At 40.6% G+C, this 12,766-nt stretch overlaps 1 protein-coding gene across 1 annotated transcript; it reads right to left on the bottom strand.

Annotated features, from left to right (window-relative positions):
* Positions 1 to 6,514: 6,514 nt before the first annotated feature.
* On the bottom strand, positions 6,515 to 7,493 carry LOC120930640 (olfactory receptor 1009-like). The gene has a single exon (XM_040341817.1). It carries the CDS (start codon positions 7,463 to 7,465, stop codon positions 6,515 to 6,517), a length of 951 nt encoding a protein of 316 aa, XP_040197751.1. The 5' UTR covers positions 7,466 to 7,493.
* Positions 7,494 to 12,766: the final 5,273 nt, after the last annotated feature.

Here is a 12,766-nt window from a genome sequence, read left to right as displayed (position 1 = left end):
CATGATTATGCACAAAGCCTATGGGATAGTGACTCGATCTCTGGATTATTGACACCTTATGAAAGTAATTGTGATCAGGGTTTGATCAGGAAGGGAAATATTTCAATCATATATCAATCTCTTGCTAATAATTGTACCAAATTACCTCATATGTTGGCCTGGGAAAAGGAACTTAATAACACTTGGGATTTATCTGACTGGTGTAATAACTATACTAGATCCATTAAAGGATATGTGAATATATCCCTTGTAGAGGCTAATGTAAAAATTTATACTAGGTGGTATCTAGTTCCTGTTAAACTGGCTTCCATGTATCCGTCAACCTCGCCCCTATGCTTTAGAGGTTGTCAGGGACTGGGGTCTATGGTACATATATGGTGGGAATGTCCCAAAATACGGGGATACTGGAATAAGGTGTTTAACATAATAAGACGAGTCACAGGATGTAACTTACATCAATCCCCCACTATTGCTTTACTTAACGGAATGTTACCCCAGACCTCCAAGGTTACTAGAAAACTCATCCAATACATTCTGACGGGTGCCAGGATCACAATTGCAGCTGCGTGGAAAAAAACTACTGTCTCCATCAGGTATATGAAACGAAAGGTTACATGGATCATGGAACAAGAAAAGAGGGTTTGTTCCATGTTGGATATGTCTACTCTTTTCCATGAAATATGGGAACCTTGGATGCAATTTATGGGAATATCTTTTACCCCGTGAAGGCTGTGAAGACATTTATATCCTGAAGATGATGGTGTTCATTGGCAGGCAGGCTGCCATATCTTTTTCTTTTTCTCTTTTCTCTTCCTTTCTTTGATTTTTCTGTGTTTATTTCTCGTTGTCTTATCTATGAGGATAGAATACTCACTATTTCTCATTCTCAGGGTGTTATGTTTAGGTAAGAAAAAAAAAAAGAATATATTATAAACATTTGTATTTACCTATGTTTAGGTTTTTAAAGGATTACACCAAACTTTTGGGGATATTAGGTTTGAGGAGGGTTTAGAGAATATATGATTATAGAAACCGGTGGGTTTTAATAAAAACTATTAGAGGGAGGGAGGGGGGATTGAAGGGGTTGCTTGATCTCTTGGACACAGGCAGTTCCCGTTGGGGGTGTCGGAGAGGTTATTGTTCTCCAGAAATCCTATCCTTTATTTGTTCCGTGAACTTAGGTCTAGTACACACATGGGGATTTTATTTTTATTTTTTCTTATATATAATTTATTGTGTGGTAATGATAGCCCTAAGGGATCATATAGCATATTAAATTGTTATTTTATTTAATTATATATTATTAGTTACACCTAATTTTTCTCCGTTGCTTATATGAACTGTCTTAATCTCACCGTATGGTGAAGGACATGAGAAATGGATAGATGTGATGGACAGTTACTATGACAGGAATGTCTAATATGTGAAGTAATGTACTTGCTTTACTGTTTTCTGTATATTATTGATTTGTATACTGCTGATATAATACAAATGTATGTACTTTTATTGAAAATAAACTTAAAATTGAATGAAAAAAAAAAGAAGTTTAGAGGCTTTAATTGATTATTTTTTTGTGTCTTATCACCCCAAACCTACATTTTTGGATGACTTCTAGGCCAAGCTCTGATTCAGTCCCTTTTTAGCAAAGTGACACACATGGATGTCCCCCCCTTAAAATTTGGAGCTGAGACCATACAAATTTTAGTGTAATATTTTGGGGGAGACACAGGTGCTCTGGATTACAGATATGAAAACACCTACTTAGTAGCACTGTTTGCATTTCCCATTCTAGGATTCAAATTTTAGAAAACTATATTTTTACACAATGTTTACAAACAATGTTTTTGGCCAGAGAGGCATGTCCAGGTGTGTTGTTCCTGGGCCAACATCGTATTTGTGAGAAGCAATCTGATGTGAACGAGGTTTCCTATTAACACTCATTGGCCAAGCAAATGATATTATTCCAAAAAATTCTATTTAAACATGTGTTCAGAAGTACAACCAGGCCAAGGATACAGATGTAGAAATGTACCCGACCAAACATTAAACTAATAAAATTGTCCCCCCCCCCCCACAAACAAACAAAAAACTTACTTTTTTGAGGATTTTTTTTATTTTCTTCAATTGATGTGGCTCCCGGAGTTTCAAGTCGGACCACCGCTTCCGTAGCTGCTCCTTGGACCTGGTGATCCCGAACATCCTCTGCATTCTCCTTGCCACCTTCTCCATAATTTTCCCCTTCCTGCGGTTTGGGGTCTTGTATGGCCCATATTGCCCATCATAGTCCTTCCTCCGCATTATTTCGACCAGCTCCACCATTTCGGCAAAAGACATATTAGTGGCCTTATAACGTTTTGGCCGGGATCGCGACGTTCCTGCCTCTGTCACTTCACTTGCGGCCTGAGAGCTCCGTGCACGCTTGTGTGACATCGCCATCTTTCCTTCCCACAGAGATTAGGGGCGTGGAAAAGAGGAAATGTCCCGTCATGGGCGGGGACGAGGGCGGCGGTTCATGCATACGCAGAGTGTAGAGAATGAATAAGACGTGATTACGTAGGTTACGCGGAGATTATTCGCTCGTTTCACAGAAGTAACATAGTTCACGCCATATTTTTTGAGTTAACATTGATTAGGGGGCATGGCAAAGGTGATGAAGGCGGTGTGTCACGCACACACGGAGTCTTTTAACGGGAACCTACGTGATTACGTAGGTTACGTGGAGATTATTAGAACATTTGACAGAAGTTACACAGTTAACGCCATATTTTTTGAGTTAACATTGATTAGGGGGCATGGCAAAGGTGACGGAGGCGGCGTGTCACGCACACGCGGAGTGTATAAAAGGGAACCAACGTGATTACGTAGGTTACGCGGAGATTATTTCATCGTGCTTCACGAGGAGCTAGAGATAATAAGGTAAGAAATTACAACATGGGATCAACAGAGGCCTAGAAACTTCAGAGCCATGGGATTGGGGTTTTGTCTGTTGTTTGCACCCTTTTAACGCTACTTATGTTTCTTGTGTCCCCAAAACGGTATTTACTTCTCACAATGCTTTCACACATCACTTAAATCTAGATGTGAAGAATGCTCTACCTATTTGTACTTTTTGCCAGGTGTATTGTGATCATGCAAGTATTGTTCTGTGTTGGTTGGCCAGAGGTTATTAGGAAGTGTATTTATATGTCAGGAATGATGAGGCGCATGCTAGGTACACATGAAATAGTGCCTTGAGGAATGGTCAAAATAGTAAAAATTGTGGATGGTTCTAGAATACACGTATTTAGCAAACTTTTTTCAAAAAGGGTCTGCATGTGAACTCATTTTTGGTCACAACAATGGGGCAGAGCTGGCCAGCATTTTAGCTGCAGGAGACACTGTGTTTGCATAGTACTTGATAAATCTGGGGCCACATATTATTACAATGTGAATGCTGTGCATTTTTTAATTCTTATTTATTTTTGTTTTAACAGTGTTAAGCTTGAAAATTGCCCAAGCAAATTAGAATAAACCATGGACCAGATCGTGGGGAAAGAAATTATTTCTCGCCTAATCGAAAAGTTTAGGGAAATGCCCCTACTTTGGGATACAAGACATCCCCACTATTCGAAGCGGGACCGACGAACGGCAGCACTTGATGAGATTGCTACATATATGCAGACATGGGTTCCCGGCTGCACAGGCGAGATGGTCAAGAAGAAAATGAACAACCTGAGGGCCGCATACCGAACCAAAAGAAGAGAACTACGTGAACAAAGATCAGGAGCAGCAGCAAGCGAGTCCACGGAGCCCAGTCTGTGGTACTACCAAGAGCTGGAGTTTTTGGGGGATCAAATGGAGGGCCGGCAATCAATGTCAAGCCTTCCTTCCAGCCGGCATCGCAGCAGACCTTCCACGGATCACCACAGCCAGGAGGAGTACAGTGAGGGGCTGGCTGGCATGCATCAAAATCTGCAACTCTCCACTTCTTCTGAGGTAGAGTATTTTTCAAAAAAATTTTGGGCTGCTAATTCTTGTTTGTTTATTGAGTTGATATTGTAATCCCAAAAGAAAAAATGGCCTAGAAAAGTCATGGGCATAAAAATAGGGGTCATGGATGCCAAGTGCAGGGATCAGAAGGAGAGTCTATTCAAGTTTAAAGTAAGATAAAACAAACCAGTCTAGAGCATGAAAATGTGTGTGATTTGCTTGTGCCAAATTGTTAAACATGTCCCTTTTTTTGCCACAGGAAGAAGTGAGCAGCCATGATTTTTCAGCTACTGATGCAGAGATGCATGCCAGCCAGGAGGAAGGGGTCAGTGGCAGCCAGGAGGAGGAGGCCGGGCCCAGCACCAGTCAGCAGGGCCCCAGGCCCAGGGTCAGCACCACCAGGCAAGTCCCTCCCCCCCCAGGTCAGGCAAGCAGGCCTAATGAGGCGCAGGAGGCAAGTGGAGGATGAGAGCCTCGAGATGATAAGGGAGGCTAGCGCCTTAATGAGGGCCCCCCTCAACCCCACTGAGGCCTACAGTGCCTATGTGGCACACGAAATGTCACAAGTGGGGGAGGCCGATCAGAGGCGTGCCAAGGACCTGTTTAACCAGGTCCTTTTATGGATGCACCAGGGCTGGCTGACCAATGACACTGAGCTGAGTGACCCGGCCCATCCTGCCCAACACCTGCTAACTCCTCCTGCTGCCACATCATCCCCACCTGCAAGGGGCCGTGGACGAGTCCGTTGAAGATCTGCTGCAATGCAGGCTGCAAGGAGGGTTACAAGGAACAGGAGAAGATGATTCCCGGCCTTCCATTTGATCCCCCAAAAACTTTGGTCTTTTTGGACTACCACAGCCTGGGCTCCATTGGCTCACTTGCTGCTGCTCCTGGTTTTTGTTTTTATGGTTGTTCTTTTTAGTTCTCGGTATGTGGTCCTCAAGGTTTGACATTTTCTCCTTGACTATGTTGCCTGTGCAGTCTGGAACACAAGTCTGCATGTATGTTGCTATCTCATCAAGTGCTGCCGTTCTAGGTAATTTATTTTTGTTTATGGCCAAAATAAATGGTTATTTGATTTACTGAAATACCTTGTCTATTGTGTTTTAATACTGTGGTGATTAGGCATGAAACATTTTAGCAAATAATATGTGTCATTTAGAAAGGACACCAACTCCTTGGGGGGGGGGGGGTACATTTGGCGTACCAACTTGGTAAAACAAAAAAGGAAAAACACACGCCAAAATAAAATGGTGACATAACTTGACAAAAAAAAAAAATGTGCAAGAAAAAACAATGGTGACATAAATTGCACAAAAAAAGAAAAAAAAAAAAACAATGCAAGAAAAAACAATGGTGACATAACTTGCCAAAAAAAATAAAAAAAAATGTGCAAGAAAAAACAATGGTGACATAAATTGCACAAAAAAGTAAAAAAAAAGAAACAACATAAAAAAAAAAAAAAAAGAAACATAGACATGTGGAGGACAAAAATTAAGTTCCAACATCTGGATAGATAGCATCAGCAAGAGAACGGATTTATTCTAGCAAGAGAACGCCGAAAAAAAAAGAGGCAATAAACGACACACTAGATATTTAAAAGGACGAATGTGCCATATCACAAACAAACGAGAGTTTTACCTGAACGAGTGCTCCCATCCCCTTATTTTGTCTGAGCATGCGCGGGGTTTTTATCCGCGGATATTGTGTACTAACCAACGGATCTGTCCGTCGGATAGATTCGCAGCGGATAGATTTGTTTAGCATGTCAGCAAATATTCGATCTGCTGAAAAGCGAGTCGACGGATAAATATCCGCGGAAACAGCAGCTGCTGCCGTTACCGAGATATCAATCTTTAAAAAATCGACGTACATCGTCGTGCGCAGGTCTGGAAGTGGATATATATGTATATATATATATATATATATATATATATATATATATATATATATATATATATATATATATATAAATATATTTTATTCTACTCTATTCTAATATTTTTCTATTCGAATTTGAGTTCATTCTATATGAATTTCGAATTTCAGAAAATGGAAGATAGATACTGTAGAAGATAGATAGAAGAAGCCAGGTCATATTCTATTGTATTTGATTACATTCTATTAAATTCCATTCTGTTCTTTACTATTCTTTGATTTTCATTCTATTGTTTTATTATTTTATGTTCTATTTTATTGTATTCTTTTTTAGAAATCGATTCATATTTTTTAGATTTTGATTCAAATTTGCTTTCAATTTTCATTCAAATTTGTTTTCGAATCAAATTGTTTTCGAATTTGATTTGAATAGAATTTGTTTTCGAATTCGATACAAATAGAATTTGTTTTCGATGTTTGATTGAATTTCGTCCGCGGGTTTTCGATGTTCGTTCGGATTCGGTAAATTCGTTAATATTACAATTCGGGAATTCGTATGCATCCGAATGTCCGAATAATGAAAAATGTGTCCGAATTTCGATTTGAAACGAAATGCACATGCCTAGGATGGACTTGTGTCTTTTTTTTTCAACCTAACTATGTATTCTCAAATTTTAAAGTGGTCTTTTTTGAGTTTTATGACAAATTTGTACAAGGCTTTCTTGATCTCCTGGTTCCTGAGGCTGTAGATAATGGGATTCATCAGTGGTGTCACCACAGTGTACAGCAAAGACCTATATTTGTTCATGCTTGCTGTGCTTTCATCTCCTGGTACCATGTATACAGTGATCAAAGTTCCATAATAGACACAGACAGTAGTCAGGTGGGAGCTACATGTGGAGAAGGCCTTTCTTCGACCATGAGCAGAAGATATCTTCAGGATGATGAAGAAAATGTACACGTAGGTTATGATTATGAAAGTGAAAGGGCAAAATATCATGAATATGGAAATTACAAAGTCTTGCAGCATCAAACTGGATGTGTCTGAGGTGGACAGCTCCACGACTGGTCCAAAATCACAGAAAAAATGATCAATATAATTAATTCCACAAAAGCTAAGTTGAACCAGCACCATTATTTCATATGATGTTACCAGGGTAACTAAGAACCAGGAGCCAAGAACCAACTGGAGGCAAACACGAGGGTTCATAAGCGAAGCATAATGCAATGGTTTGCAAACAGCCAAGTATCGATCATAGGACATAACAGCGATCAGAAGACATTGCAAGAATCCAGAAATACCAAAGGCATACAACTGAGTAATGCATCCAACAAATGATAGTCTTCCTTCCTCAATGAATATAATGTCCAGCATCATGGGGACAACACTGGTGGTCAGTAGGACATCTGCTGTGGCCAAGTGCTTGAGGAAGAAGAACATCGGCAATTTAAGATGATCAAAAGTTGTTACTAAAATGATAATTAGAAGGTTTCCACCGAGTATGATAAGGTAGGCTAAAAGAACCACAATAAATAACAGGGCTTTAAATTTGGCCAGGCCATGGAAGCCAAGTAAACGGACCTGTGTGACCTGAGTCTGATTGACCTCACACTTCATTTTTTGAATATTGCAGATTAAATAAAGCCACCAGATATATGTGCTTTTCTGCAAATGATTTATAAAACTGTACTGTAGAAGAAATTCATGATGAAGAAAAAGTATATGTATACAGAATTTATTTTGTATCAGTTTATATTTTGCAGATACTGTATGTTGCAACAGGAATTAAAGGTTAGGTTGACTCTTAGGAACATGTTACATGCTGCACCCATATTTAGGGTGTAATATGTGACATGTTCCTAAGCACCCCAACCTTCATCCCAGAGTCAGGAGTTCCTCTTCTCTGCAGCCACAGATTGGTGATGTGCAGGCAAAGAGATCTGTGAATAAGTGAACTACAAGTCCTGTGTGTCACCATGGCAAATGGACTTTGTTTTCAAGAGACTATGAGAGTGCTGATCAATGCACCCTGAGTCCATTGATACTTTCTCAGCTCTTTAACAGCAAGGCCGTACAGAGGTACAGGCAGAGAACTATAGGAAGTTTCTGCAGGAGCCTGACATTGCATCCACGATTCACTGATTGCAGTTGCAATACCTTAAAAAAAAAGAACAAATGAACATTTGTTTTTGTGAAAAAATATATACATACATGAGTGTAGCCTTTAAAATGATGAACATAATGACCGCCAATATTGGGAGTTTTCTTATAAATGCAATTGTTTTATTTTACACTAACCAGTCAGGTTAAAGGGACACTAAAGGTTCCCTTGTTTACTTTTAAAATAACAAACATGTTATACTTACCTCCTCTGTGCAGTTGGTTTTGCACAGAGTGGCCCCCGATCCTACTCTTCTGGGGTTCCTTTGCGGCACTCCTGGCTGCTCCCCGCACTCTCGTTCGGGTCACCCATGAGGGCATGCACCCGTGTCCTGCTCTGTCCATAGACATATAACGCAGGACTTGGCATGGCCCCCGGCGCCCGCGTCATTGGATTTGATTGGCCAATGGCTGCTCTGTTATCAATCTATCCAATCTAGAGCTGAGACACCTGCCAGAGAGGGTGTGCACGTCTCCGGCGTGGGAAAAAATGGGCTCAGGTAAGTAAAACGGGGGGGGGGGGGGGGCTGGTGCACTACAATAGGTTTTTAACCTCAATGCATAGAATGCATTGAGGTGAAAAACTGGGAGGGTTTACAACCCCTTTAACCACTTCCCGCCCGGTCAATAGCATATTGACGTCCGGGAAGTGGTTTCATTATCCTGACTGGATGTCTATTGAAGTCCTGCAGGATAACAGCCGCCGCGCGCCCTTGGGGGCGTGCATTGCGGCGATAGGTGGTGTGGTGTGTCAGTCTGACACACCGCAACACCAATCTCAGATAAAGAGCCTCCGGTGGAGGCTCTTTACCACGTGATCAGCCGTGTCCAATCACGGCTGATCATGATGTAAACAGGAAGAGCCGTTGATGGCTCTTCCTCACTCACTTCTGACAGATGTGAGTAGAGGAGAGCCGATCGGCGGCTCTCCTGACAGGGGGGGTTTGCGCTGATTGTTTATCAGCGCAGATCCCCCTCGGATGCCCACACTGGACCACCAGGATGCCACCCAGGACCACCAGGGAAGCACCCAACATGTGGATGGCCAGGTAAGTCCCTATGGCCATCCACATGTACAAATGTAAACTGAACATGTGCCAATCAGTGCCCACAAATAGGCACTGACTGGCACCATCATGGCACAATTTGTTATGCCCAGCAATGCCACCCACCAGTGTCCATCAGTGCCACCTATTGGTGCTCATCCGTGGCCATCAGTGCCCACCTATCAGTGCCTGTCCATGCCACTATCAGTGCCATCCATTAATACCTATCAGTGCCGCCTATGAGTGCCCATCAGTGTCGCCTATGAGTGCCCATCAGTGCCACATACTGGTGCCACCTATCAGTGCCCATCATTGCTGCCTATCAGTGCCACCTTATCAGTGCCCGTCAGTGCCGCCTTATCAGTGCCCGTCAGTGCCGCCTTATCAGTGCCCGTCATTGAAGAAGAAAAGGTACTTATTTACAAAATAAATTAACAGACACAAAGAAAAACATATTTTTTTTTCAAAACTTTCGCAAAACTGTTGAGCAAAAAATAAAAACCGCAGAGATGATCAAATACCACCAAAAGAAAGCTCTATTTGTGGGAACAAAATGATAAAAAAATTGCTTGGGTACAGTGTAGCATGACTGCGCAATTGTCATTCAAATTGCGACAGCGCTGAAAGCTGAAAATTGGCTTGGGCAGGAAGGTGTATAAGTGCCCGGCATGGAAGTGGTTAAGGTGAGGTGTGCTGTCTATCTGCATATTTCACTTAGTCACAAATCCAGATGTGCCAAGGGTGGCGCCATTCGCATGGAACTTCCCCTTTATAGTACCGTCGTACGTGTTGTACGTCACTGCGCTTTGCTAGAGCATTTTTTTTGTTCACGATCGTGTGTAGGCAAGGCCGTTTTAATGATCGGGTTGAAAAAAACGTTGTTTTTTCTAGAGCCTGAAAAACATAATTTTTTACAACCAGAGTGTACGCGGCATAATGCCTTGTACACACTACCGGTTTTCACGACGAGAAAACTGACATTTTTTATATTGGTCGTGAAAACCGGTCGTGTGAATGCTCCCTAGCAGTTTTCTCGACGAAAAAACTGCCCGCAAAATAATTGAAACCAGCTCTCTTTTTTTCTCGTCGTGTTTCCCGTCAGTCTTTTTCTCGTCCCGAAAAAAACGGTCGTGTGTACGCTTTTCCGAGGGGAAAAAACATGCATGCTCAGAATCAAGTATGAGACGGGAGTGCTCGGTTTGTAATGGAGATTAGACATGTGCGTTCCCGTTCGTAACATTTGAATTTTCGTACAAATTTGTTAGTATTCGTACATTCGGATCAATTCAAACATCCGAAAAGCTGAAAGAACCATACAGAATTATGAATAAGCAAAATAATGAACAAGCAAAAATACGAACGTACGATTGGACAATCTTACTAAAATACGAAAAAGCAAAAGAACGAAAATTACATCTTTAACGAACGATTTGCATTCCGTATTTTAAATCCTTTGTCTGTTCGTATTTTCATTCGTATGTTCGTATTTTCATTTGTGTGTTTTGTAAATCTGTTTCTTTGTCTGTTCGTAAATTTGTGTACTTGTATCGTTCTTTCGAATGGGCACTGGGCCGTGTAGTTAGTGAGTGATGTATCTTACTTAATATCTTAGCCAATCAGCTTATCTCTTTTGTGCTGAGTCACATTGTACAGTGTAAAGCCTCGTACACACGATCGGACTTCAAGCAAATTTTTCCGTGGATTTTTGTCTGAAGGGAGTTGGCCGGACTTTTGAAACTGAAAAAGTTTGTCCGATAGAGCGTACACACGGTCAGATTTTTTGGAAAACGCTCATTTTGACGTTTGTTGGCAAAAAGTCTGATAGTTTGTACGGGGCTTAAGATAAAGTATATCTTATTATGGATTAGCCGCGTGTTGCTATGTATTTAGGAAAGTACAAAATTACGAATCCATTAAACGAAAATTATTTATCCAACAAAATTACGAATTTCGAATCAACGAAAATAAATTAGACAGAATTACGAATCATTCAGTATAAACGAAAATAAAACTGTTACGAAAATACGAACGGGTCCGAATAGGAAAACTTGCGTCTTACGAAATGCGAACGGGTCCGAATAGGAAAACTTGCGTGTTACGAAAATACGAACAGGTCCAAATAGGAAAACTTGTGTGTTACGAAAATACGAACGGGTCCGAATAGGAAAACTTGCGTCTTACGAAAATACGAACGGATCCGAATAGGAAAACTTGAGTCTTACAAAATTACGAATCTTTACAAATCTACGGAACGAGACGAAGCGGAACAAAAAAATACGAAATTTTTTGTTGTGCACATGTCTAATGGAGATAGCACATTTGTCACGCTGTAACGAACTGAAAAGCACAAGGCCGAAAAGCGCGAATCGTCTCTCGCCAAACTTTTACTAACACAAAATCAGCAAAAGCAGCCCAAAGGGTGGCGCCATTTGAAAGGAACTTCCCCTTTTATAGTCCCGTTGTACGTGTTGTACGTCACCGCGCTTTGGTCGGACTTTTTTTGCATTAACATGTGTATGCAAGTCAGGCTGGAGAGGAATCATGTCAGGAAAAACATTTGTCCTTTTTTCCTGCCGAGAAAAATGATCGTGTGTACAGGGCATAATACATGGACTTACCCAAGGCAATGTTCTTGTTAGTTTGCCAGTACAATCTATTTCACTTTGTGATTGCATCTAGCAAAGTACAACTTTTATCTCATAAAATATAAATTTAGAATCTTTATTAGAACTATACACAATATAGTAAATCACTCTCTTTTATATTTTTGTAATTACAGAAACAATACACTGAATCACATTGAGCCCATACAGTATATTGAAATGTAAAAATCTCCTCTCCAATTGCTGACTTACCTTCTTATAGCACTTTAGGATTGAGACGGGAGCTCTATAACAGCACTCCATTGTCAGGACATTGTCTTTGTGGGTTCCAGAGACAAATACCAATTATCCCCCCCCCCCCCGTATTAATGCACCCCTGATACTGGCGGCTTGCATGGCTTTAACCACTTCAATACCGGGCATTTTCACCACCTTCCTGCCCATGCCAATTTTCAGCTTTCAGCGCTGTCACACTTTGAATGACAATTGCGCGGTTGTGCGATGTGGCTCCCAAACAAAATTGACGTCCTTCTTTCCCCACAAATGGAGCTTTCTTTTGGTGGTATTTGATCACCTCTGTGGTTTTTATTTTTTGCGCTATAAACAAAAAAAGAGCGACAATTTTGAAAAAAAACACAATATTTTTTACTTTTTGCTATAATAAATATCCCAATTTTTTTAACCACTTAAGACCCGAACCATTATGCAGGTAAAGGACCTTGCCCCTTTTTGCGATTCGGCACTGCGTCGCTTTAACTGACAATTGCGCGGTCGTGCGACTTGGCTCCCAAACAAATTTGACGTCCTTTTTTTCACAAATAGAGCTTTTTTTTGGTGGTATTTGATCACCTCTGCGGTTTTTATTTTTTGCGCTATAAACAAAAAAAAATTTAAAATTTAGAAAAAAAAAATCACAATATTTTTTACTTTTTGCTATAATAAATATCCCAATTAAAAAATAAAATAAAATAAATAAAATTCCTCCGTTTAGGCCTATACGTATTCTTCTACATATTTTTGGTACAAAATATTGCAATAAGCGTAATTGGTTTGCGCAAAAGTTATAGCGTCTACAAAATAGGGGATAGATTTATGACTTTTTTTATTAT

This window comes from Rana temporaria, chromosome 3 (genome assembly GCF_905171775.1).
Source record: "Rana temporaria chromosome 3, aRanTem1.1, whole genome shotgun sequence".
Classification (NCBI taxonomy): domain Eukaryota; kingdom Metazoa; phylum Chordata; class Amphibia; order Anura; family Ranidae; genus Rana; species Rana temporaria.
Note: the sequence above shows the minus strand (reverse complement) of the source record. Positions and strands in the feature narration are given on the sequence as shown.

What these genes read in the sequence shown, in the direction of transcription:
- LOC120930640 (XM_040341817.1), bottom strand. Translation starts at nt 7,465, where the DNA reads ATGAAGTGTGAGGTCAATCAGACTCAGGTCACACAGGTCCGTTTACTT.